Source organism: Notechis scutatus, chromosome 3 (genome assembly GCF_049901735.1).
Source record: "Notechis scutatus isolate UNSWTSFEM ecotype Mainland chromosome 3, rNotScu1.2, whole genome shotgun sequence".
NCBI lineage: Eukaryota > Metazoa > Chordata > Lepidosauria > Squamata > Elapidae > Notechis > Notechis scutatus.
The window spans coordinates 21,771,152-21,798,036 of NC_142011.1; the positions used below are offsets into that span (position 1 = coordinate 21,771,152).

General features: G+C 35.8%; 2 protein-coding genes across 3 annotated transcripts in view; one reads left to right on the forward strand and one right to left on the reverse strand.

Moving 5' to 3' along the window:
• RIPOR3 (RIPOR family member 3) overlaps nucleotides 1-1,885 on the forward strand; it is a 123,886-nt gene extending 122,001 nt beyond the window's left edge. For both annotated transcript variants that reach the window (XM_026664976.2, XM_087959287.1), the window contains exon 22: nucleotides 228-1,885. In XM_026664976.2, the coding sequence (XP_026520761.1) occupies nucleotides 228-328 (101 nt within the window). In that variant the 3' untranslated portion in view covers nucleotides 329-1,885. The remainder of the gene's footprint in view (nucleotides 1-227) is intronic.
• A 1,169-nt stretch (nucleotides 1,886-3,054) lies between these two features.
• Nucleotides 3,055-26,885, reverse strand: part of PTPN1 (protein tyrosine phosphatase non-receptor type 1) — a 91,732-nt gene continuing 67,901 nt past the window's right edge. The window contains exons 2-9 of the mRNA XM_026664977.2: nucleotides 24,933-25,023; nucleotides 21,120-21,220; nucleotides 18,103-18,201; nucleotides 14,372-14,509; nucleotides 13,814-14,023; nucleotides 9,938-10,099; nucleotides 8,166-8,401; nucleotides 3,055-7,071 (exon numbers count right to left, since the gene is read on the reverse strand). Coding sequence (XP_026520762.1) covers nucleotides 6,882-7,071; nucleotides 8,166-8,401; nucleotides 9,938-10,099; nucleotides 13,814-14,023; nucleotides 14,372-14,509; nucleotides 18,103-18,201; nucleotides 21,120-21,220; nucleotides 24,933-25,023 — 1,227 coding nt within the window. The 3' untranslated portion in view covers nucleotides 3,055-6,881. The remainder of the gene's footprint in view (nucleotides 7,072-8,165; nucleotides 8,402-9,937; nucleotides 10,100-13,813; nucleotides 14,024-14,371; nucleotides 14,510-18,102; nucleotides 18,202-21,119; nucleotides 21,221-24,932; nucleotides 25,024-26,885) is intronic.

Sequence of the window (26,885 nt, forward strand, 5' to 3'; positions counted from 1 at the left end):
TGTTTCATACGTCGATAAACTGAAGTCAAACACAGTTTTTCTATATCCAGTAAAGGGAAGGGCTGGAGCAGTCTCAGTCTGAATGCGACCGAGAACATCTCTTTCTAGCAAAGATAGCTATTGAGTATCTGGAAAGAGGAGCACCATTGGTGCCTCCAGAGAATATGGACTACCATTTTCCCAACACAGTTATATTAGTTATGGTTATTTTCTGTTTTTCTTTGCAGGAGAAAAGGGAAGATTGGCTTTTGAAAAAATGGACAAGATATGCTGTGAACTAAGAGAGGCTATGTATCAAGAAGCTGAAATTGAAATTACAATATTTTGAACAAGATCTTCAGAGGAGGACCCAAGGATAAGATGCTACAGTAGAGTCTTCCAAGAAAAAATAAAAGTTGAATGCCATTGGAAAGTGTAACAAGCCATAATTACAAAGATTTTTAAGCATCCGCATTCTACAGTCTTTAAATATAACTAATATTACACTTGCACTATATTTGGGTGCTGAAGATGTATAGTGAAACCCCAAACACCACTTTTGGATTCGATGAATGAGATTGGAGAAGCTTCTTCTTTTTAATTGTTAGGTATATTCCTCTTTGGTTTCAAGATAAATATTTATCTTCTCTGACAAAAGAGAAGGCAGACTATTATATATATATATTTATTCATTTAATTCTTGTAGACCAAGATTTTCAAATGTCAAGTTCTAAAATTATTAGCATATTGCAGCAAATTATCTTGTGGTTGCCTTCTAGTGGCCTTTTCCCTTTCCCTTCCCTTCCCAGAGATCTTAAGCCTACACCAAAGGGAGAAAGTTGAAGCTGATCATTTCAATTTTTAGTCATTTTGTTTCCTTTTTACATAAAAAAATCATAGGGAAAATGCATCTCCCCTGCCTTCCCCACACAAAGCAACAGTCATTCTTTGATTTGGGGAGAGAGGCATCTGCAAAGGTATTTTTAAAAAAGTTAACTTGGTGGCTACAACTGGATTATTTGAAGCTTATCCTGCTTTTATTTGTATCGTGTGCATATGGCACGTGAAAAAGCAGACAGAACTTTGTACATAGAATAAAACTCAAGACAGAAAGTTCTCGGATTTTGGGACTGAGATTGGAGCTTTACAAATAGTTGTTGGTCCTCCCTGTAGCTTCCATATAAGATGAATATTACCATGTTCACATTTTTGACAGACCTTCTCTCCCTCACTCCTTCCTCCTCCCCCCACTGCACCTATTTCCTTTTTCTACTTATCCAACTCAGTCTTAAGTGCTATTGTGTTGAAGGGCATCCAGCTAGCTCCAGCCAGTTGCTCTGGTTTCACCCCAAATTAAGGAATTACAGGTTTGGAAAAAGGGGGAGTTACTTATCCATCTCAAGTGGATATTAATGTAATTTGAATACATTGGAATAAAATTAGTACAAAAAAAAATTCTAGGCAAGTCAACACCTGTAGACTTTTTCCCTCTGGGAAAAAAATATATCCCAAGAAAGTTTTGGAAACGTTTTATTGTCTCCTGAAGATTTGAAAGATAAATTGAAATTATGTCTTTCTGTTAATGAAGTAAAACAGGCTCCTTTGGAAGCAGTAACAAAGAACCATTTTTAAAGGGCTTCTAGTAGTCACCTGAAATATATTTTTATAATGTTTTCATTGATCTTGGCAACACCTTGTGGTATTGAGTAAATAGGATTAAGGCTTTGAATGCATAGTATGGTTTTCCTTTTACTGATAATGGTTGACTATTCCAAATGTACTAGGTTTTCATCACCTAATCCTTTTATACAGTATATTTTGCTGTGTATTTTTCAGTATTTATTGCTAAGACTAGTTTGAATATTCAGTTTTTTAAAAAATATTTTATTAAAATATCTGAAAAGGATTTTCATTTTCAAGTGGTCATTTATATAACATTCAACAACAAAATGAGTTTCAAGGAAGAATCAATTTTGGGTAAATTTGTTTGACTTTAAGGTGCTGGAGAAGAGACAATAATTAACTACTTAGGGGGAAAAGTTGCAATGGGTGGAAACTATTGCGTGAACTGGGCAGGCCATAATATGCTCATATGCAGCTCAGTTTTTCAGGGTTGGCTCCTTTATCTTTATTGGGCTAAATCTATTTCTATGTATTAAATAGCAATCTTAACAGGTTTTCCTCCTTCCGATCAGTAGGTTTTGGTGGTTGCTCTGCTAAACAATGGCAGTAGAATATGATTGTCATTTTTGACTCTTGATGACTGCATGGACAAGTCAATGCAGTCTTGCAATTTTGTTATTTTATGAACATTATGTTTTCAGAAGGGGGTTGCACTACTTTCTTCCTAATACTGAGAGGGAGGGCCTGTCTTAAAGTCACCCAGCTGACTTCATGATTAAGGCTGGATCAGAACTCATGATATCTCAGCTTTTTAGTTCACTGCCTTTAACCACCAGATCAATCTGGCCATTACCAGGGTTGTTTTTTTTTAAAAAAATCCACCATTCCACACTCACCAAATATTATACTGCAAGAGTATTAAGTTTAGACTTTCAATTTTGCAGCCTTTCTGGCTAATATTCTCTAGAACAGTCTTCTGGGAGTGATGTTGGCACCTCTTGAAAGGGCAATTCCATGAAGGAGTGTGTGAAATTATTGATACAAATTCTATTGACCATCTTACTCTACCAGGTTGTTTCTTCAGCCTCCTTTGTGAAAAATGCAAATCTTTATAAATTGTGAACTCTTCCCTAATCTCAGTCTCTTGCTAAATAAGCATTGTGTGCCCCCTCGCCATATCTTTCATTTTTGCAATATAAAGGCTGAATGTAAAATCTTTTTCATCAATTAAAATTATTTATTAGTGTATGAGATTAAGAGATTGCAATGTCTTACCACAGCAAGCATGGAATCTTTCTCCACAAGTGCCTACCAATTTATGAGAACAGGCTAGCCTGCAATTTCAAGGTAAAATGTTTAAACGAAGGCTAAAATATATGCTTCAATGAGCTTTTGCTGCTGCCATTGAAACAAAAAAAAAAAAAAGGAAGCAGAGAAAAACCAGACAAGTGCTTCTTTACAAAAGAATTTTATTGTTGCAGCTAAAATGAGAACTGAAAATTTGTATGGGAAGTTGAAAAACTGTACATTTTTACTGAAACTGTAAGGTCATTGCAGCGTCTTACATAAGAGACAATATACCTGAAAACGTATTATACCAAAACATTTAGCTTGTTTTTATTTTATTTTATTTCTTTTTCTTAAAAAAGTCTTCTATGGCAATTGGTAAAAAAAAAGAAAGACCTGATGAGTAAATATTTTGCTTAAGGCATATAGCAGAGCAGCTCACTAACTTTCTAACGAGTTTAAACATGGATATTTCTTTTCCTTCCCCCTCCCTAACCCCGCCCGAGAATAGGTTAACCAATACATCCACTTTGAAATGCTACTGTATATACACACCCCAAACTACTACATTACATGTACAAGGACATCAAAACAAAATGCTTACAGTTCAGCATGACAAGCCGTATCCACACCTCGCTGAGCTCTATCGGGGCTTTCTACTGTATTTCTTACAGCACTTCTATTCCACCCTTCTTATGCTGGTCTATGACCATAAAAAATATTTGATTGGATACAGCACTTCTTTTGTTCAAAATTATCAAGGCAAATAGTGATGCTGGCAGACTGGAGAGGAACATGGTAATCAGAAGGAGATTTCTTGGCTGTCTTGGGACAACAACAAAAAAGAAATTTAGTTCTCCCTGACAGATTAAAATATAGTACAATCACGTTGCTGTGGAGATACATTCTGAAGTTGACCATGTCGTTGTGGAAGAGATAATACAATTCTTTCATCAAAGAATTGTTTTTTTTTAAAAAAAAAAACAAAACCAAAATCCCTTTATTTATTTTTAATGAAAAGAACAGATTTTCAATTCTAGTTTTATTCCAGCGATCAATGTAAATAACTGTTTCCTTCAGACTATCAGAAGACAATTTAATGTATCTTGGCATAGGGACGTCTCTGGGGAATAAAAATGGTTAAGATGGTACCTGCATCCATATGGTTGAACCTCCCTCCCTTTTTTATATGTGTCACACACATCAAAAGGGGGTTGGGCCTTCAATTGGTTGTGGCTGCCATCTTGACATTTTTGACCCATCTTGCTGAATGCCCCTGTCTTGGCACTTCACATTTCAGCAATTTGCCATAGAAAACTAGGGTGCGTGTGTGAGAGAGGGAGAGGTGTGAATATGGCTTTGTACACACTCTGGAATGTTTGTACTATAGTTACTTGATTGAAATGAGTGCTATACAACTGGTTTAGATGGTGTACATAGAAAAACTGCCAAATAATAGGCAAGATATAGGCAACCAGGCTTCTTTTTAAAGAGAACATACACACCTACCAATCTTTGAGCTGAATGAAAACACTTCAGCGACACCCTTGGAATCACAGCCATTTAAATAATCAGATCATGCAAGTATAATTGGGCACATCAGAAAGCAGAAATATAAAAATTATGTTCACCCTTTAAGCACATGGATTTCAATCAGGACACTTTTTAGGAGACTTTATACATGCATTTGAATAAAAATGTGATACAAATGCGTCTGAATAATATTCTACTGGATGACGGAACGTGGAAGGGACAAAGCAATCACATATTGAGTAGTAAAATACATAGATGAGCTATTATATATTATGCCATTTTCTATAGTCATGTCAATATTTTCATGTTTCCAATATTATTACTTAGTATTGACTGCTTAACAAAATTCCTCTTTCTTACAGGTAAGGCTGTAAGTTTTCCAGGACTACCTATGAATGTGTTATTGTCATTTTGAAAAAAAACCTTGATACTAGCCTCATTTTGAAATTGTTCTTTCAACTCCACCTTTTCTTCCATTCCCCTTCTCCAAGACCTTTCTTTAACATCTCATTTGCTTAAAGAAGAAAAAGCTAACTTTGGTCAGAATTGAGGAGTAAAATAAATATGGAGTGAGAACCCTGATACATGACAGATTTTTAAAAAGAGATGACAGTTAAGTGCTATATAGGTAGAATATAGAATTTCCAAATAACTTGCACTGTAGATTGGGTGTCATTTTGTCAATGGAACAGCTGCAACTTCAGTACTCTTTCTCCGCTGTACAAGGTTCCCTTTTGTTATTTATATTGCTTATAAAGAGTGGAAGGGGGGGGGGGGGATTATCAACTTCAGCATACTACCCCAGTTGTAACATTTATGAACAATATTTATGATTGGTCAATTTTTACTCTTTTCTTAGCAGCTATAGTCAATCAAGCTTAGCTGTACCTAAAATAATAAAATAAAATACAAACAAATTCTCTCTTCAACTTCATATGGAACAAAGGATTTGTTCTGAGTTAGGGTACAAACCTCTTCTTCAGCAGAAGTAGAAAGCTCACGGATAAAGCAACCAATCTTTACACATCTGAATTAACAGTCAGAACTATGGAGTTCATTCAAGGATGCGTAAGATTGCAGCCTTAAACTTGGCTCCTAAACAGCATGATCTTTAAGCCAAATAAAAACTAATCTTGGAATCTTTGTTCTAAAAACAACACTGAAAATCATCAACACAGTGGTTTATAACATGAAAAGATTGAGAGAAGAGCTGGCCCAGCACTGAGGTTTTGCTGAGAAACACTGCACTGGATCTTTAGCCTAAGGAGGGTTGCGTGTGTGTTAAGAGAGTGACGATGATGATTTTAAAATGGTTCCTCTTCTATTCTGTATACGGCATAGGACATTCTTCACATGGTAAGTCTAGAATGAGATCGCATTTTACATTCCATAGACTGACAAAGCTTACACACTGCTCCTTTTCTAAAGCAAGTATCTGATATAAATGCTGGTGGACATTCTGCTTACATTTCCCTTCCCCTTCTCCATGAGGATAGGAAACTATATACAAAGTCAAAATATTTTTTTAGGAAGTTGATCGTGCAATACAATGGGCATGTACACGGAAATAAAAGAGTGCAAGAGATGATTGACAACATAGCAATGAGCACTGATGGTGAGCGGGGAGAGAAATCACTCATTTTGTCCAAAAAGGAGGGAGAATATTGTAGCATTGACCTGTTGGGATGCCCTGAGAAAAAGTGGTGCCCGTTTATAGCATGTTACTGAAGCAAGAACCTACTTGAGAAAAATAAAATAGATCCCATATTATTTGCACTGCCAAAAAACTCAGGGTGCAATCCAATTGAGTGTGTCCAGTCTCCATTCATTCACTGGAGCTCCTGAGCAACATCAAAATCTAATAAGAGGCTATGCACAAGTGGTTCTTTAGACTGAGCCATCAGTCCCTAGAAAGGCAAAGAGTGAAAAGCTCCCTCTCTCTCTCAAAAAAGCTGTACATTCTTCAGGGGTGTGCATCTGTGTATACAGTGGTTGTTGAAAGGAATACGATCATGTATCATGCTTGGAGAACATAGGCAATTTTCACTTGTGCCTAGTTCCTTTTTTTCTGAAAAACCACCAAAAGAACAACAAAAGTACCCCCCGCCCCTCCCGGCTTTAAAATATTTAAAAAAAAACAGCAATGTGTTGTAAACTCTTATTATTCCATTTTAAAAAATAAGGAAAAAATGAAAAACACAAGACTTATTTGGCATATTCTCTGCTTACTCCTGAATATCTTAAGGCCCTGAGATTAGAATGTTCTTGGGACCTAGGGCTAAATCCTAAACCCTAGTGCATCGACTTTCTCTTTAAACCCTAACCAAAGTTCCAACTTCTCTAACATACCATACTTTCCACTTGGATAAGGCTTAGTTGCCCTTTCAGCTTTCTTGTACAGAAACAAATGAAACATCACGGATATTACTGGTATTCTGATACCACCAGTGTGATGTCCATCAATGAAAATACACTCTGTAACAGAGGTATGCACCCGCTGTCAGAACAGTGAACATGCAGATGTTGACCAGGAATGGTTTCCAAGTTGTCATCACGCTCTCTTCATCCTCTTCTTCTGGCTTCAAAATTTCATCATTGCACGGTGAAGCATCAACAGTTCTCTTCCTAAGCGTAATATCTGGACTGGTGCTGCAGGACAACAAACATGCTGAGATTAGAATTCTTTGGTGCGTGGTGTGATTAGTGAGGCTTAATTTGAAAAGTAAATGAACTTTCCCCAGCATGATTCCAATACTGCAGTTCTGTCATTTAATTAATTAAATGACTTCTGAATAAGAATAGCTAAATTAAAACAGGAAATATTAAGATATGGGTCCTGTAGATATAAAAAGCAATAGTGACATCTAGTGTTAAAATACACTTCATTTCCCCTTTATGTTTCCAATAACCATCTCACTCAATTTCTGGATAAAGTTTTCATAAATGGAGCTGGAATCACCCCTAAATTTCCTCTGAAGTGGCAAGGTGCTTCTCTGAAATTTTTGCAACTTTCTTAAAGGATCTGAAGTAGAACCATACACGACCGTTAGTTCCATAATTATTTTTTTATATAACCTCCTTTCCCCAAGAGTAATAAACTTACATGAAATGTATAGTTTCATCCTGACAATATTTAAGTCCAATTAAGAATGTTTCATTCCATTGAGAAATTTTAAATAAAACACTCTCGTTCATTTTCAGCCATTGCAAAAAGTAAATAACTTAAATATTCTCAAACTATAAGACAAGTCATTCTTCTTCAAACTCATATGCTAATGTTATTATCATGGAATTTCTTTTAGCAATGTTACTTCAGAAGGCAAATAAGGAACATATTAGCTTCTTTCAGAACTACTCTTTGACTTATAAAAATCATATTTTATTGTTCTTCATTATGTTACTAAAGTAGCTCAGTAGGATAGCTTTTAACTCAGAAATGGCAATATTATATTGTCCATACTGAATTCAATTTAAAACATTTCAATTTAAAGCATTTAAGGGCTTCTTTTTTTCAGAAGATAATGCAACTTGAGAAAAAATGATTCAACTTTCAAATGTCTATTTTTATTTTATATGCTGACATATGTCATTATACGAAAGAGAATTATATTTTCAGTGTACTTTACTGAACACATTGGGAAAAATAGAGGAGGAGGCCATAAACTGGTGGAAACACACTATAAGTGGAGACAATTTGCTGAGAATCTACAAGAAATATTTATAGTATTCCTTGGCAACATTACCTCTCTATAACCTGCTGCTCAGAGGAACAAGCTCTGCCATCCAGAACACTGGCTTCCAAAGCGCTGGCAGCATACTTGATTTCTTCCTCAGCCCTTGGATGCTTTGATAAAACTTCCATATCACCATGCACCCTTCCATTATTCATTTCAGAGGTTCTTTTGGGTGGCCTTGGAGGTGGAGGAGTATGTTCTGGTGGTGGATCCAAATCTTCATTAGAGAGTTCTTTCCATTGCTCCTTCAACATGAAGAAGGAATTGATTAACTTCTCCAAAATGATCATTAATTCCACCAATCCCTGAATATTTTCCTGGATATATAGGAACCTAATATTTATGGAGACACTAAGCTGGATATATATGGTGGTGCAGGGGTTAGAATGCAGTATTACAGACTAATTCTGTCAACTGCCAGCAGTTCGATCCTGGTGGGGTTCAAGGTTGACTCAGCTTTGTCTATCCAAGGTCAGTAAAATGAGGATCCAAACTGTTGGGGGCAATATGTTGATATTTGTATATCTTAGAGAGGGCTGTAAAGCACTATGAAGAGGTATATAAGCCTTGCTTATATTGCTATTACTATATTTTTGAAAACATTGTAGTTTGTTATATTTAATATATATGAGAAACTTTCTTATGGAAAGCACATGCTTCAGAGAAACCTCTCCTTCCTTTGTCTTCCTATATACAAAATATGGACAGGAAGTGGGAAGAAAGGGCACAATAAATGTTACTGTTATTATTGCTTTATGCTGTTTTGGAGGGCTATGATTCTGCTTTGTGTTTTGTAGTTTTAAATGTAAGCCTTCCAGAGTTGTTGGGAGTCAGACAACCTATAAATTGCATAGAAAAAAACCCTAACAAATGAAGAATTGGGCCATGTTTTGTCCTATCTTTGTAACAATGGTTCCCTGCATTTGTAAATTGTGAACAAGGAATTGCCTTTCTAATCAGAATCTCACATGGCATTTCATATAATCCTAAACGAGTTCTTCACTGCAGTGGCTGCTCATTCTTGACCAAGCACTTCCTCGTTCTACTACAAAAATATGCCACCATTTGTCATTCATGTCCTGCCACTTTCTACAGAAGATAAATTGACCAATTTCCATGAAAATAAATAAATAAACATCAAATCTGATCAATGTTCAAAGTGGGCATCAGGAAGAATATTTCAATCTCCAGGGAGAACCCACCATAACATTTTTTAAAACAAAGGACTGTGATTCAGATTTCAATGTGAAACAGCTAAGTATTAAGAGGTTCAAACAACTTCCTATGGCACAAACAGGATAATAACTTCTTGCCGTTCTACAACTGTTAATCATATCACTAGTGGAAAAGTATTTCTCATATGCTAATTATGAATGTCATAATCATAACTAACTGATCATGAATCTGAGGAAAACTATTGTAATTCCAACAAATATGTCATAATAAACTCTGTTTTATATCTTAATCTACATGTCTGTCCGTCCATCCATCCATCCATCCATCCATCCATCCATCTATCTACCTACCTACCTACCTACATCTATCTATTTATTTATCTATCTCTACCTACCTATCATCTATCACCTTTGAAAATACCAAAAGGCTTTATATTATTTGCTTTGTTTATTAGTAATGTTGACTAGCATGCAAAAAAAAAAAAAGAGAGATCATGATCACTCCTTTTTAATACATATCACTGCATTGGAATTCTTCTATATACTAAAACCTAAGACTGACTGTAAAGAATGATTGAAATTGAAGACAATATGTACTGCACTCACTTGTACCGAAGAATCGCCCATAATAAATTTGGCTCCTTCTGTAACAGCCAAGTATGAGAAGCGAAGTTGGTCTGCTGTTTGTATAAGCCCCATTCGATAGTTCCTCATTTCTAAAAGAACCTGTTTAATGTCGACAGAAGAAGGATCTTTCCTTTTGTCCATCTGCACAAAGAGAGGTGACACTCATTAAACTATCTTACCATGTTCCCCAGAATTCACAGGGTTTTAAAAAATGAAACAACACAGATGATGTAAAAAATTCATCTATCAACAAAAATGTTCATGAATGCAGGAACAATGAGAAATCAGCACTTATGCACCAAACCAGAAAAATAATTCTTGAGAATAATCACATGCAACTCAACAAGAATTTGATCCCATAAAAGCAGTACAGTACTACAAATTTTCATTTGCAGAGCAACACTGATATTAAGAGTAGTCAAGTCTGCTAAAATGACAAGATTTTCAATAAAAACACAAAGACAGCACATTATATTACAGCTGAATTTCTGTGAACTTCACCCCATAATAATATAATCTTAAGGGGGCTCAAAGAATCTTATTTCTTACCACAACATATTAAAAATGACTATCGCTGTGAAAATGCTTGCAGCTATCATGCTTAGTTCCAATACCCAACAATAGATAAGGAATTGCAATACCTCAAGCCCCTTAGAAACAGTCAGTTTTATTTGCTATCTTTTATATCAGCCCAGAAGTGAGTTCTACATCTGTAAATCACATTTCAGAATTTATAACTTCACAATAAAATGTTCTTAAAATAAAGTCTATTACTTTTAGACTAAAATATTTTATAGCAATGGTGGTTTCTAAGTAAGTAGGTAGGTAATTATAGATAGATAAGAGGTAGATAGACAGAGATAGATTGATAGATAGAATATTTGATTTATTTATCAAATGTGTATGCTGTCCATCTGGGCAAAGGAAACTCAATATTAGCTCTACGATAGAAGACAGATAGATAGAATGAGATACAGCAATGAAAAGATGATAAATTATCATAGTTTTTCTGGTATCAACTCAAATCTGTTTTGGGCAACATGAATGTTAGAGATTCAGCAACTGAGCCTTATACCAATTTTGAGATTCTAATATTTAGTTACTTAGAAGAACCCAAGGAAGCAATCTCAAAAATTATATAGGTTGTTATCGCAATTAATAGTAGGAGATCCACCTCAAGATTTAAAGAAAGCTTGAGATACCAATCTTGGTAAATCCATACAAGAGATAAATTGCAGAATTATAGAAATCCACCTCAGCTTCAGTCCAAGAACTGCAGTGAAACATTATGTACCGATGGCACTTGACCTCAGTTAGATTGGCACTTATCTATCAGAATTATCTTTGCCAATGTTGGAGAGATTGTCAAAAAAGATAGCTTTTCTTATCTCTGTGAAGGTCATGTTTGATATAAAATTTCTGATAGATAAGTATCAGTGCTAAATAAAGAATTGAAAATTCCCCAGTTAGCCCTCTCCCAAGTCCAAGTTGTGGTGTGTGTGTGTGTGTGTGTGTGTGTTTCAGGAAGAGATGAGTGAAGAACACTGAAAGTGTTTGCCAAGAATATATATTCCCGGCAGGGTCACCCAGCAAAAGCAAGCAGACAGCGATTAAGGAAGATACTGGAGGCAGATCCACATTTTCATGACAATGCCAAAAGCATCAATTCACACTGAGTGGGAGAAGGCAATGATAAACCACTCCTGTAAATTTTTATCAAGAAAATCACATGGATGTCAGATGTGTTTGTTATTTATTTATTTACTTATTCAACTTGTATGCCATGATGCTAGGCATCTTACAATCATTAAAACCAATAAAAAACTATAAAACATCAAATAATAAAATTAGCAACACTACAGATAAGATTATAGCAGAGAAATAATGCTGTTTCACCACGTTTACCAGCATGTAAAAGGTAAAGCTTCCCCTTGCACATACATGCTAGTCGTTTCCGGCTCTAGGGGGCAGTGCTCATCTCCGTTACAAAGCCAAAGAGCCAGTGCTGTCCGAAGACATTTCTGTGGTCATGTGGCCAGCATAACTAAACACCGAAGGCGCACGGAACCCTGTTACCTTCCCACCAAAGTGGTCCCTATTTTTCTACTTGCATTATTACATCCTTTCGAACTGCTAGGTTGGCAGATGCTGGGACAAGTAACAGGAATTCATTCCGTTATGCAGTGCTAAGGATTCAGATCGACAAGCTCAGCGTCTTAGCCACTGAGCAACCGCATCCCTTATGAGATAGGCTTTAATAGGAGCTCGAAGTCATGTCCACTTGGATTCATCCCTCATTTTCCTCCAGGGGGCACTCTATGCATCTTTTAGCCCTCGTAACCCACAGCTCCTCTCTGAACCATGGGGAGTAACTGGAGCGGTGGGTCAAAAGAGGCGCAATCCTATCCAAAGCTTTGGCTGCACTTTGGTTCCAGGACATAACCAGAGTCTCAGCAGTACCATGCAGTAAATCTGCTGGGAGATCCCCAAGTTCCCTCTGGAATCCTTTTTGGTTCATCACTCTGACATTTTAGTCGATTTTAAAAAAAACAAAACATTTTCCATTATCTTTTTTAAAGATATCTTGACTTTATGCTATTTTAGTTACTTGATAATGTAAAAAAAGTAGAACTAGTGACCAAACGTAGGGAGGGGGGAACATTAAAGGAATACAGTGCAGGAATGTACAACTTAATTACACCACCTCTGCCTCTCTCCAAAGCACTGAAAGCATAATCCTTATTACTTCTGCTAATACTATTTCAGCCGTGCCGTTTAGTCACATCCTACAATAAACCACAAAATGGTTATTTGTAAACCCGGCCCACCAAGATGTACTAAGTAAATCATGCTTAAGCAAATAATGGCTTCATGCAACCTGTGAACCTAGCTAAGTTCATCCCTAGAGCCACAAGGATTAGAAATTAGAAATTTACTAAGGGACGGGCAAAAATAAAAGAATGCTATACTTTCTAGGATACAAAGATCCAAAGTCCCTGCTTTTAGACATATAAATCATATCAGCATGGAGTACATTTTGATCAGAAATGCATCCAAGGAATGTATTGGGCAGCATGCAACTGTGGCAATCCTAATTACACTTATCCTAAAAGCTATTGAGTAAGCATCACTGAACACAATGGATCTTACATTAAAGTAAACATGCTTAGCATTGTAATTCTTTGTAAGGGTTGTTGCTGATATGTTTGTTTTTTCCCCAAAAGTTGCAGGATGTACTTCCAAATATGTCCTACAGGCTTAGGATAGCATGGATTTCCCACCAGGCTTTTAAATAGACTGGTATTGACATGTAGGAAGGCACTGAAGAGAGTCCTGGAGAGCTGCTCATGAATTATTTGAAAGCAACTTAAAAGTTAAGGCAACAAAAATTAAAAAGGATAATGTCAAGCATTGCCTGAATCAAGAGAAACACTGTTATTGGAACAAGAAAGGAGCAGGGTTGGGAAAGAATGGGTGGTAAGAATTGACGAACAGAAATTTATTTAATATTCTGCTGGTGCTCAGCTTTGATGTCAAAACACAGCATTGAAAATGGGATTTGCTGTACTTCTCTGAAAAGATTTATGGGAAAACTTCAACAACAGTGGTTTTTGTGTCCCTCCCTCCTGCTGTGGCCTCTTCTTCAAGGTCAAAACTGAAAAGAATCTGGGATATTGTTTCACTTATGGGCCTCCATATCAGTTCCTACTCCAGTCAGCAGCCTTTACTGCAGAAGCATAATGATCAAAACAAAAGCACATCGCAAAAGTCCCTGAAAGGTATTTTGCCCTGAGCCCAGCTGAACCAACCATATAACCAGCCCAAATTCCTGTTTTGCCTATCAGCCATTCTTACCAAGACAAGACAAGTATCAACCAGACAAAAAGTTCCTGATCTTCCAATTCCAGCACTGCAATGCACCACAATGGGACCATGCTGAGGACTCAGGGACCCCGATTCTCTCACTTTGAACAGGAAGTTGAGGAATGAAGCTGGAGATTCTGGGACTCCAAAGTCAGGCCACGTCGTGTAATGAAAATGCAGAATTTCTCGCGTTTCGTGTGTCTGTAAAGTGTGAAGTAAATTAATAAATAAAAGATGAAAAATGGACTTCTCTTGCAAGTTGGAAGTGGGAAGCATCTTGTTAAGCTTTGGATAATGCCTAACAAATGCAAAGTTGCAGGAAGTAACAGCAGGATGGTGATAATGCCATTCCCAACAGACATCACAGAATAATAATCCTTGAAATGAGCAATATTCAAAACTAGAATGAAATACTATCCGAAATCAAAACTTAAGACTTTTTATCAACTATGGAAATTCTTGAAGCATTGATGCTAAACATAACCCGTTTTAATAAAGAGAATCAGTGCTGCAAAATACAGCACACTGATTAATTTTCATCATACTTACTATGAGGTTCTTCAGTTCTAATAGTCGGACTGTATAATAGGATTTTACATCTTCTGATATTAAGGTCAATGTGAAGTTTGTATCTTCAAAGAACATTTCTTTCTCCTCTTTTTGTGGCCAATACTGTGCACATTTTATCTGAAGGGTAGAAAGTAAAAGAAGAGTTATATGAAAATTATTTCACAGAATGAATACAGCTAAACATAAATACACTCACCAAATCATCAATATATATGACAGCCAAGAGAACACCATTGTAAGATTATACTTTCAATCTGTATAGCTCTGCACAGATGGGTACATTTATATGTATGTTCATTCAGACATATGTAGAAAGAAACTGAGATGTAACTGTTTAAACCAGGAGTCCTCAAACTTGGCAACTTTAAGACTTGTGGACTTCAACTCTCAGCTATGCTGGCTGGAGAATTCTGGGAGTTCAAGTCCACAAGTCTTAAAGTTGCCAAGTTTGGAGACCTCTGGTTTAAACTCAAGAAAAATTCAAATAATTTTTCCTTAAGACACTGCAACTACTTAGCACACCACTGCTATCTCAATAATTTGGCTTGACAATAGATTCTGAATTTCTGGATCTACTTTGGGATTACGGAATATGTCACTAAGAAACATGACAAGGCAACAAAATTATCCAAGTGATTGAAGGGACAGTCCTTAGAGAATAGTTGGATGTTCACCTGGACAACCCCAGGCACAGAGTTTTAATTGCAATTCAAATGAAAGAATTGCAGTAAAGACAGCCAGCATACCTCATACCTGGTTTCAAAAATCACCCTCTATGAAGTAATTTTGATGGCATATGGGATAGCTTAAAGACTACAATAGTTTATTGTAAATGAAGTCTGAGTTGCTCATTATCTAAGCTTTTGACTAATCACACCAATTTTGAAAGAAATTATCTTCCAGGAAATCCAAGAAATGCATCATTAGGATATGTACATGCTAGAAATATCTATCTAATCCTGGAAGATAGGGAGTTTTATTAGAAAATTCTGGAATTAAGTTGCACTAAGTAACATACAAGTTGGTCGCAAAAAATACGCCCTTGCTAAATGTTATTCTGCAGAAGACAAAATAATTTCTCTGGCTAGGATTATAACTCAGCAGGAGTTAAGAAGGAAATGTTCACTGTTCATGGATTTTTAGTGTTCTATTTTCAGAGTAAGAACCTTATGCTTTCTTCCTTTGTTTCTATCAAGTAACAAAGACATTAATTATTATACTCATTAAATACCAATGAAAAATAATTAAGCGTGGGATGATTATACTGAAGGTCTTTTATGGAACAGAATCAAATGGAATTCACAAAAGAAATGCTTTCAAGAAGTTGATTCATTATTAGAGAGAACAACGTTTTTCTTCCTTTCAACCTGAACAACACGATTCAGCTGGATATAGTAGAAAATTATAACCGCCTGTGAACTTATTTTTCCTTACAACAACATATAAGAGAATTCACTGCATGTATGATTTTTTTTGTACCTCATGGTGACAAATAATGATTCCTATACATTGAATGTCCCACACAACCATTTGTTTAGTGGCATTGGAAGCCTGTTCCAAAGAGTTCTCTATAATTTCACACTTATTTTCAATAGTTCCAAATTATCAGTAATAGTGAAAAGTACATAAAGATAATTGAGCCAATGCTAAAGTCAGAGCACTTTTCTTTTAGGTCTGTTTCACTACTTGTATTACTAAAGAAAGGACCAGTTTATCTGAGGGACCGTCTCTTGCTGGTGACAACCCCCCGAGCCACTAAAGCAGGGAAGGCAAGGAATGCTGCAGGTCCTGTCCCCTAAGGAGATACATCTGGCAGGGCCTTCTCCATGGTGGCTCCCTCCTTTCGGAACAACATCCCTGCAGAAACTAGACTGACCTCCACTTTGACAGTGTTTTATAAGGCCCTGAAGTTTTGCCCATCAAATGGCTTATTTGTGTGTTGTTGCTGGGGCTGGGTGGGTGATTATTTTTTTATATATACAATCATGACCAGAGATTCTACTGTATCTTGTGTTTTTATTGTTTGTAAACTGCCTAGAGTTCACTGTAAGTAGTGAACTAAGTAGTGAACACTGTAAGTAGTGAAATATTGGGGGGGAGGGGGGGGGGGGAGATACAGTTAGTTTAGGGGACTACAAACTACAAAGTTAACCAAACATGGTCTACCATTATCTGGCTTTTCTGCAAATGTCTTGAACAATTTTCAGACTGTTTAGGAATTATTTAATCAGCCATTTGCATTGTGATACTAATACCTGAGATACAAAATTCCATTATGCAATAAACAATGAGCATATAAAATGTATTTAATCTTGAACTATTTTTGTTTCTTTAGAAAGATTATCTATAGGCAGACATTCAACATAAAAAATTATGGGGAGATAATGACTAGGAAAAGGAATATGAAGAAAATTATCATCAGCTATGCAATACACCTTCTGAAATAATATATTTCCAAGGAAGCATTTTCCTTATCAACTTAAAGAATCTTTGCATGCCTGTACATAGCAAATATTTTCTAGGCATGTTATTTGCTGCATGGTCATTTCAGGCACAGGCCAGATAACCTACAACATTGTCAACATTTTCAATTATTAAGTCTTGCAGTGAGAAGAGAGGCATTTCAGAACAGAAGATAAATTGTCTTTAAGAACAAAGAAAGTTGCCATATAATGTCAATTTTTACTTTGCCTCCTTCAACATAGTCTATTGCACATTAATTGGTAGTGGGTCTTCTGTAATTTCAGATGGCTCTTCTACTTTAGGACAGTTAGGGATTGAATAGCTGCTTTCATTATTACTGTTCTTATTGAAGGTTTTTGGAATAAGCGTTTGAGAAATCCAGCATTTCTTGGATTTATGACATTGAGAACTATTGCTCCACATAGTATTTACTTCTACTTGAAGTAAGCTTTCATACAGACCTAAAAAGAGTCTATCGAAAACACATGCTACTGAGAACTTCTAGTGCCAAGTACCATCAAATTGCAGATATTGGCTTCCATACTAAAAAGTAGAAGGTGAACATTCTTGGCTTGAAATCTCCTTCCCCAAGAGGTTCTACCACAACTGTTATAAACATTAAAATAAAGCTCCTGAAAGAGGATGAACTATGTCAAATAATTCTTTGTAAGGTCTTTAGGATCTTGATTTTCATTACATAATGAAAGGAGACTGTAAAAGATCTAGTTCAGTTTGTAGCATCCTATTTACACTAGTCAGTACAAAACATATTTCAAGTGACTAGAAAAGCAGAAACGATGCCTCAATATGAAAATCAATTCGATCAAACACTTCTTTGCTGGCACAAAGCAATAATGTTTAGGTACATTTACATGAGCTAAAATAAACACATGCAAATAGTGATTCTGGGGAAGGGCTTAAAATATAGTATTTGCTGGAAATTTGGTGCTGGTGATTAAGAAAGTTTTTTTTTAATGCTGCACTGAATTTCCAGGCTGCTTTGCTTAAAAAAAAAACATACACCAAGGCTATTAGACATGGCAAACTTAAGTTCTGAACTTGAAAGATACCATTGTATTTTCATTCTGCTTAAACAACACTTCTTTTACTTTAGAAAAATGCTTTGTGGGGTGATTTTTTTTAATTTTTGCTAGATTAAAAACCTTAGACCATTTTTACTAGATTTCTAAAATGTACATGAATTATGTACCCATGATCCCAAAGGAGTTAAAATTATATATACTTACTGATCCCTTTTCCATCACTCTGTTCAGCATGACAACTCCGCGGCTTTTCTGTTCCCAAATCATCTCCCAAAAGTGACCACAAGTATTTGGAAGTGGACCCTGAAAAAGATACTGAACTTTCAAGAAAGAGCAGTATTCATAGGGCACAAATTTCTGAAAACTATGATCAAACAAAACTTATTTAATTATTCTAAATATGACACCATGTGGCTTCCATTTCTAGGTATGTAAAATCTGGCATCCAGATTGGGGCAATTTAGAAGCAACAACAAGCAAACAAGCAATTGCAAGCTAGTTAGCTTTGTTTTGAAGTTGCCAGCTAGTAATATTTAACCATAGATAAGTCAAAAAGCTCTTTGTACAAATTAGGCAAGAATATTAAAGCCTATTTCCAGAAGGAATAACAGAATAATAGAATAACAGAGTTGGAAGGGACCTTGGAGATCTTCTAGTCCAAACCCCTGCTTAGGACAGGAAACCTTACACCACTTCAGATAAATGGTTATCCAATTTCTTTTTAAAAACTTCCAGTGTTGACGCACCCACAACGTCTGAAGGCAAGGAAGATGGGACAGGAAAGTTCTTAAGGCAAAAAGGTCACTCAGCAGGATAACCTATATTCTGTAGTTAGTGCAACTTCTGATTTGCTGGGATGAGGAATCATTAAAACTCATGGGTAGGAAGCTCAATAACTTTTAACAGTTCTTGGTCTGACCAAGAAAATTAGAGAGCGTTTACTCTTCCTGCTAGATGTTTATCCCATCACTTTTAAGGTAACCCTCTAAGTCAAAGGTTCTTGTTTTTCCATCAAATTAAGCTAGACTGCACTGACATACTGAAGCACAACTATACAAAATTGATCAGAATTTAAACAATAGCAAAAAATCAAAGATAAGCTTTGTTCCTGTAAGCCTGGCATATTCTGTAATTCTTACATTGAAAGTACACAACAGATTACAGAAAATGGCTGTAATTCATTTGATTAATTTACAAATGACAATTAGAATATCAAATGTATGTTGTCTTTTGTAACAATACATACACACACACACACACACACACGTGTGTGTGTATATATGTGTGTGTGTGTGTGTTTGTGTGTATATACATATACAATATATGTATATGTATATACAATAATAAAAAGTAATCAATTGCTCTCACTGGTTATAATACAAAATACAATACACTTATTTGCTTTTCTCTCACTTATGGTCCTATCTACCATCTTTCCTCTTAATAGAAATCAGGAGCAAGCAACTTAGTATCGATGAGAATTTTGGGCTAAAACTCAAATCGATGTAGCTTAATGGGATAATGGAAATTGTGGACTCAAACACTGCTCATCCAAATTCTACCAAGGCTCCTGCCATTCAGTTGAAGGATCTGAATTATTACAGGTGACATAATTTACAAAGAATCTCCAGCTAAATGTTAGTTTTGTGAGATAGCATTTTGGTGCTGATTCTTGAACTTTAAAACATTGCCTACAGAGCTACTTTTATAAAGATTCTGTACTGAAATTTTCATGCTTTTAGATTTAATAAAACATGAAACTAAAGAACAGCTTCCTCAATTTGTGCCCAGTGGCTTCTTAGTATTTTGACATATCTGCTATATAATACAGATTTCTTTAAAAAAAGAAACCAGAAGTTAAAACTTATGTTAATCATCTTCAACAGCTCAGATCCAAAAAATTAAAGTAAAAGTGTTGAAGCAGAGCTAAATGAACAGATGAATAATTCAAAGTACCTAAGGGGACAAGATTTTATCAAAGGAAGCAGCTTTGGAAAGAGAAAATGATGTGAACAACAACCAACAGGAAGGGTGTGGCACACCACTTCCTACAGTGTGCTATTTCAGGAGTAGATAGCTTGATTCTGTCTTAATAACAATAGGCAATATGCTAGATTAGCATTCCTGAGATTAGTGTCCTCCAGATGTGTTTGATTGAAAGGCCCTTAATCCCTGGTCATCATTGTCCTAAGAGTTGTTCAAGAAGTACCCACATCTTCCTAGGTATTGCCCATACTTCCAAAAAACATGTAATCATGAGAGCCACTGAGGAAAGGATTAGCAGTTTAAGGACAATTCTTTTAGCTAGAACTGCATACTGCCCCCCAGTTAAACTATAAAGCTTGGAAACATGTGACCACATTTTGGGTGCTCAGCAACTGGCCCATATCTACATTCCATGGTCGTGTGACTGGCATTTACAATATTTTTACTAAAAACTGGCATTTATTTTCAATTTTCAGCAAACATGCCCCACCGCCAATAATGAATTTGCTTAAACAATCATGGCATTAATAACTACCACAGAAAAAAACTGTAAATTTGGGACAGCCACAAGATTACAACTGCCATAACATGATAACAGGTAGGCTCCATTATGGCTGTAAGTCGAGAACTACTTATATCAGCAACTAGATGTCCGTAAGACTTTAATCTAGCCATGTCATAAACCCTATCAGTATTCTAAAAGTTCCACAACTCTTCCTTCGTAGCATTTTGTCCTATTTGACTTGAGGGACTTTGCTGTCAATCATGATCTAATGAGTTTCTATCCATGCAGCGTCTTGATAAAATACAGGAGGGATTTATCATTGCTTTCTCCACAGTATGAAATGATACCTTTGATGTTTTCACTAAAGTCATCATCTGCCTGCAGCATCACTATTTTCCAATATCAGTGCCTGCTTGATTTAGCTAGGAGAACTTTCACACCACAGGTGATCCTGCTGGGGATATATATATATATATATATATATATAGTCTTGTCATATACACCTGTTATTCTCTGCTCATCTGTGTCAGAAACATCCACCTTCACCACAAAGCAGCATTACAGGAACTGGGAAAGGGCAGAATAGCATACTATACCTATAGCATATAACTGCATGATAGTAAAGCATTTCACTTGTTTTCCCACACAGTTACCAGCTATGATCTCCAAGGCCAAAATACAGGAAAGAAAGACTACTATTTCCTTTCTATTATTCTCTTAAAGCTCTTACCTGTGTAAGGATATAACTTCTGTTTGCCTCCTCCATTTTTATCAAACTTGCATTGACATAATCATTGTCACCTTGCTCCAGCTTAATTCGGCTGTGGTCAACTACAGAATGGATAAGAAGCCACGCTATTAAACACTTATATAATATTTAAATTTAGCTAAACAGTTCGTTTCAGATGAAAGAAGAAAGCTCTTTTTGTTTCCAAATATATGTAACACAAAGCAAAACCTTTATTCTTAAGAAAAGTTCCTATACCATTATCAAGTGTTCTTGGGAAAAATATTTAATAAGGTATGACACCATGAGCTAAATGTCATGCCCGATGTTATTTTTTCATTCTACATAAAACACTGATACAATGCCTTCTGTAAAACTTCTCAAAGTGTTTTAAGAAACAAATTTATAGTTAGAAAACAGCAGTATTTTAAAACAAAGGACACAAAACATGTAAGTTAATGTATGAGTGGGAATAGGAAAAAAATCAGTTATCATTCACACAAGGAAACTCTTCAATAAACATCTAAATAATAGAACAGATATTTGCTTCTTCAGAGGGTGGTGGAGATAGAACGCTCCACACAGTGACACAATCAAGAAGAAGGTGTTTTGTAGGAGACATCCAGACTGAGCCCAAGGGAAGGATCAAGTGCACCATCAGTTTTGAGTTCCTTCGTACCTACAAGAGCCCACCTTGAATTCCATTGATTCTTATCTACTGCAATTTGCTTTGACAATTTGTTAAATTGTCACATGTATTTTGCTCTTTTCTGAACCTGGTCCATTTTATAAAAAAAAAATTTCCTAAAGTGTGGTGCCAGAAATGATTATAACACTCAAAGTGGGATCAGATCAATGAAGGATAGAGTAGTTCAGATTCTTGTAGAGAGCTTTCACATGCAATAAATCTATACTCCAGCACGGAATGTATATAACATTCAACAACAAAATAGCTCTATTTTGTCCTAGTTGCAGCTTCTCAAACAGGTACATGAATGGTACCATGTAGAATGCTTTACAGTAAGCTAAATGTTGGATTATCAGCACATGGGTTATATTAGTTAAATTACCTGTAACCAGGAAAACCAGATGAAGCCAACCATGGATGCTCCTAGCAATATATGGGCTCTAGAAATACTGCAGAAGAACCTCTACTTTTTTTTTGTTGATTGTGTATAATCTTATTTAGAACAAGCATAATACAGAGAGACATAGAGATATGTTAATATAGAATTTACCATCTTATATGCAGGATTTTATAATCTTTTCCATAAACCATTGCTTTCATTCTCAGGAGAAACTGAAATCTCTATCATAAAAATACTTAATTGCTTCACCTAAATTGTCATATATATATATATATATATATATATATATATATATATATATATATATATATATATATATATATATATATATATACTGTTATATATATATGTATACTGTTATATATATATATATACTGTTCAGTTAACATTTCTTAGAATCCAACCCACCGATTATCAATATTCAAAGCGGTCTGACAGTTTTAAAGATCTAAAGTTTGTTCCCTTTAGCCGACCTAGATATAAAAGAATAGGGATTTTACAGGAAAACCAAACTGACTGGAAGCCATTTTATCTAAAACAAACAAAATCAATGGCGGTTACCATAAAAAGAATCTCTAGAACTGATCAGTAAGCAAAATTATGTGCAACACTATAGCATGTATTGAGTTTTCCTGGAAGGCTCAACAGATTTTAAGTCTATTAAATGATTGTAGAGATATTCTAACATATGGAGAAGAACAGATTGGCAATCTGAGTGTGTAGCACAAATGACAATCAAAGTAAAGCTCCTGAGTAGATGACTGTAACACTTGGAGATGAGCAGATGCAAAAGAAAACCAGGGCCGTGATGTGAATGTGAGACAAAATTTTAACCACAAGTATTTGATTTTTAAATCCCCTTTCACCATCTCCCACCCACACTCATTTTTTAGGATTTAATGAGAACATCTTTGTAAGCTTCCCCCACCCCACTTTGGAATTAATTGCCATATGTCATAGCCACTATTTCTACATAACACCCTTCCAGATAGCTGAAAAGACCCCTATGGGTCTTTTCAAAGTTACAAATTTCTAGTTTTCTTGTTGATAGATTTCAGTTTCTTAATTGCTCAGTCAGCCTTATTGCTCTTTTTGGGAATCTGTTCCATTTTATCAAAATATTTCCTATGTGGTGCCATAAATGGTTATAACATTCAAAGTGGGAACAGACCAATGAAGGATACAGTGGACCTATTGTCTCCCGTTTTTGTGGGACCTATATTTTCTTTAGTGCAATCTAAAATTGGTCTTTTTACCACATATCCCAATGCCAACTCACATTTAGTGCATAGCTGACTATAATCCCAAGGTATTTTTCTGATATATTTGAAGATTTTTAATTGTTACCTTTATAGTAATGGCCATTTCAACCTCCTTTCCAAAGCCTTGCATATTTCATGCACATTTTGGTCTCTTTTTGTTGTGCTTTTTGTATTGTATTTCTGCTCTACCATGAGATAATTCAGAGCAGCAAGCCATGATCCAGGTGTGTAAATTCTTCTACATAGGATTATTTTATCTAATCTCTGAATATAAATGACTCTCTACAATTACACAACTCACTCCTGGATAGTGGTTTTTCAGAAACCCTGTTTTGCAATTCCCAGAACCTCATCTGATTATAATTGCAAGAAATTGGCTGCCAAGTTTCCGAGATTTTTGGAATAAGAAATACAAGGGCTGTACTGTAAGCCCTAAAACAAGTTTAACATAACAAAAAGAATGCAGTGAAAAAAAATCTTCTTGATCCCTAAAATAAACTTAACATAACAAAACATGCAGTGAATGAAAAATCTTCTATCTCAGAAAGTCCTGGCCCACAAATTTTCATGAGGTGGCTCTACTTACTTGACATCTCATTCAATGGGGACTTCAGTAAGACATATTAAGTAAAGCCTACCTAATCCTAAAAATGTTACACTTGTCTTACATACACAATTGACCCCAAAGTTAGTGAGACATTTGCCCCCTTTTACAACCTTTTTGTCACAGTCGTTAAGTGAATCACTGCAGTTGTTAAAGTTAATTAATAACACGGTTGTTAAGTAAATCTAGTTTCTCCAGATTTTGCTTGTCAGAAGGTCACAAAAGGTGATCACATGACCTTGTGACACTACAGCCATTATAAATAGGAGTGACTGAATTTTGATCAAGTGACCATGGGAATGCTGAGATGGGTATTAATGTGAAAAATGGTCATGTCACTTTTTCAGTGCCATTGTAACTTTGAATAGTCACTAAATGAACAGTTGTAAGCTGAGGGTTACCTGTACTATAATGCTAATTCATAGATTGGTATTACATTTGAAAAACCCTTTTCCTTTGAAAAATTATATTAGAAAAATAATAATGCTATATCTGGAAGTTGAGTCACGGCAACTGGACTTCCATTTAGTTGCCACGACACAACTTTAGTTTACTTTAGTTTACTTTATTTTCATTTCACTTCGTACAATGAAATCAAACATCTTCAGTGTACATCATGGCCATGAAAATAAACACAAACATACACCCCTCACATTCCACATATTGAACCGAAAACCCGCAACACTGCACTAACACTGCACTATACAGTAGAATTCAAAAGAGCTACTGCCCTGGGATATAAGCTATTTTTCAGATAACTTTTCAGATAACTTCCAGATAACTCTACCTGGATGACTGAGAATCTTCACTGAAAACAATGCTACAGTTTTTGTAAGTAAATTGAGAAGGTCACAATACTTACAGGGGCTGACATCTCTGTACCTGTTGCGATTTTTGTTTTTCGGGTGTTTGGCCATTTTACATGGAAAGTCACTGGCTTCATGTTTAATTTCCTAGAAGTAAATAAAAGAAGATATTGGTATATGCTAAGACTTGTGCATATTACCACCTGAGTTGAACTGTTGGTTCAAAAAAAAAATCACTGAGAACTAGTGGCTTATCACCACACATAATTCTGTTTTCTCTTAACAGTTGCTGTGCAAAATTTCCAAATAATGACAGTTTTTAAGATTAAAAATGGCAAAGATTCAAGGCATGTATTACAGACTAGCAGCATATGTCATTACTGAAAATAAATTTGGAAATTTTTGAGAATGTTAAAAGAAGGGTATCATGTTTCATTGGATTTACAGCATGAAATACAATTTTACTGCTGAAATTAAAAACAAGCATCAAAATGTGTATTGGGGCAGCACAAAGACCGACATGCAAGTAGAGCAACTGAACAAGGCTATCTACAGGAACACACATGTTTCTTGATATCCTACATGCCACCCTTTCATATATGCATATTAACAGCTAAAGGCTACAAATGCCTGGTTAAGATAAGAGCATAGGTTTCCTTGAGTCATCAGCAAGCTACACAGGAGCTGTAAATGTTAAAAGGATGAGGCATATTGTACTTCACAGCAACAGTAGAGTTATTACAGCCATCCAATTTGACATTGATCATTCATTTCTCTGGCAACTCACATAAAATCCAACATTTGCTGTAAATAACATTCTAACAAAAGCTATGTGCAGGATCAATCAAACCTGTACACTGTATGTCAGGAACTTAAAAAACAAACAAACAAACAAAGCATGTATAACTTAAAAATGCAGGGATTAAAAATAAAGAGAAAGAGAGAAGTTATAGGATTTTCACTTGAGATACTTTTTTCCCACTAGACTTGGAGTGAAGCCATTCTTTAACTTATACCGTTAAGTAAATAAATGCAATATGCATAATTAAATAAATGTGAGACAGCTTACACTAAAGCCATGCAAGTTTGGATTTTTCCATAGCCCAGGGGAGAACTTACAGCCCTCCAAGATGATGCTGGACTACAACCATGTATGTTTTTTCTCCATCCTCTTAAGAGTTAATCATTTTAGCATTCATTCTCTTTTTAATCTTTGAACTGTGCCTTTAAAATTTATGAGCCATGTTGAGTGCTCATTTGAGCAGAGACAGAATATAAATCAGAGATCCTGCTCCTAGACCAAATGGACACTGCTGGCTGCAGCTGAAGTTGGAAAGCTCAAGGTTTCCTTACTTCTACTGTAGCCTCCTTAAATATAAGATACAGTATTTCGTGCCAGATCAAAATCCAGTTCTTTTTCCGTCTCCATATTCTAGTCAAGTTACAGTACTAAAACTAAAGGATGCTTTGAAAAACCTCTCAGACACAAGTGCATTGAAATTTTCTGACAGAGAATGGTCCATGTTTCTTGCAGGGACTGGGAAAATGCCGCTATTGAAGGAAAAACAACAACAATAACAGACCTTGGCCCACAAGAAGTGACCAAAAAAATTAGTGTAACAGTTTCTCAAGAGGGTAGTTGCCAGCTTATTATAAAGATCCACTGCATGAAACTGATTTTCCAGAAAATTTCAAATTAGTTTCAGGCCTGATTTTAACATAGGAATAGACTGGATGGATCTTTTCTTCTCTGTTAGCTTTAAGCTATTTTTAGCCTTTTGAGATTGTATGAGTGCCTTTTTCTGATTGTATGAATACTCTATATCAGGGGTGTCAAACTCAAGGTACAGGGACTGGATCTGGCCTGCGGGATTCTTAGATCGGACCCGCGGGGTGCCCTGGAAACATTGAAGGACTGGCCCGTGGTGTTTCTGCCAGTGAAAATGTATCTTTCAAGAGCTGTGCATGGCACTCCGAAGCTCCATTTTCACTGGCAGAGGGTTGCAGGA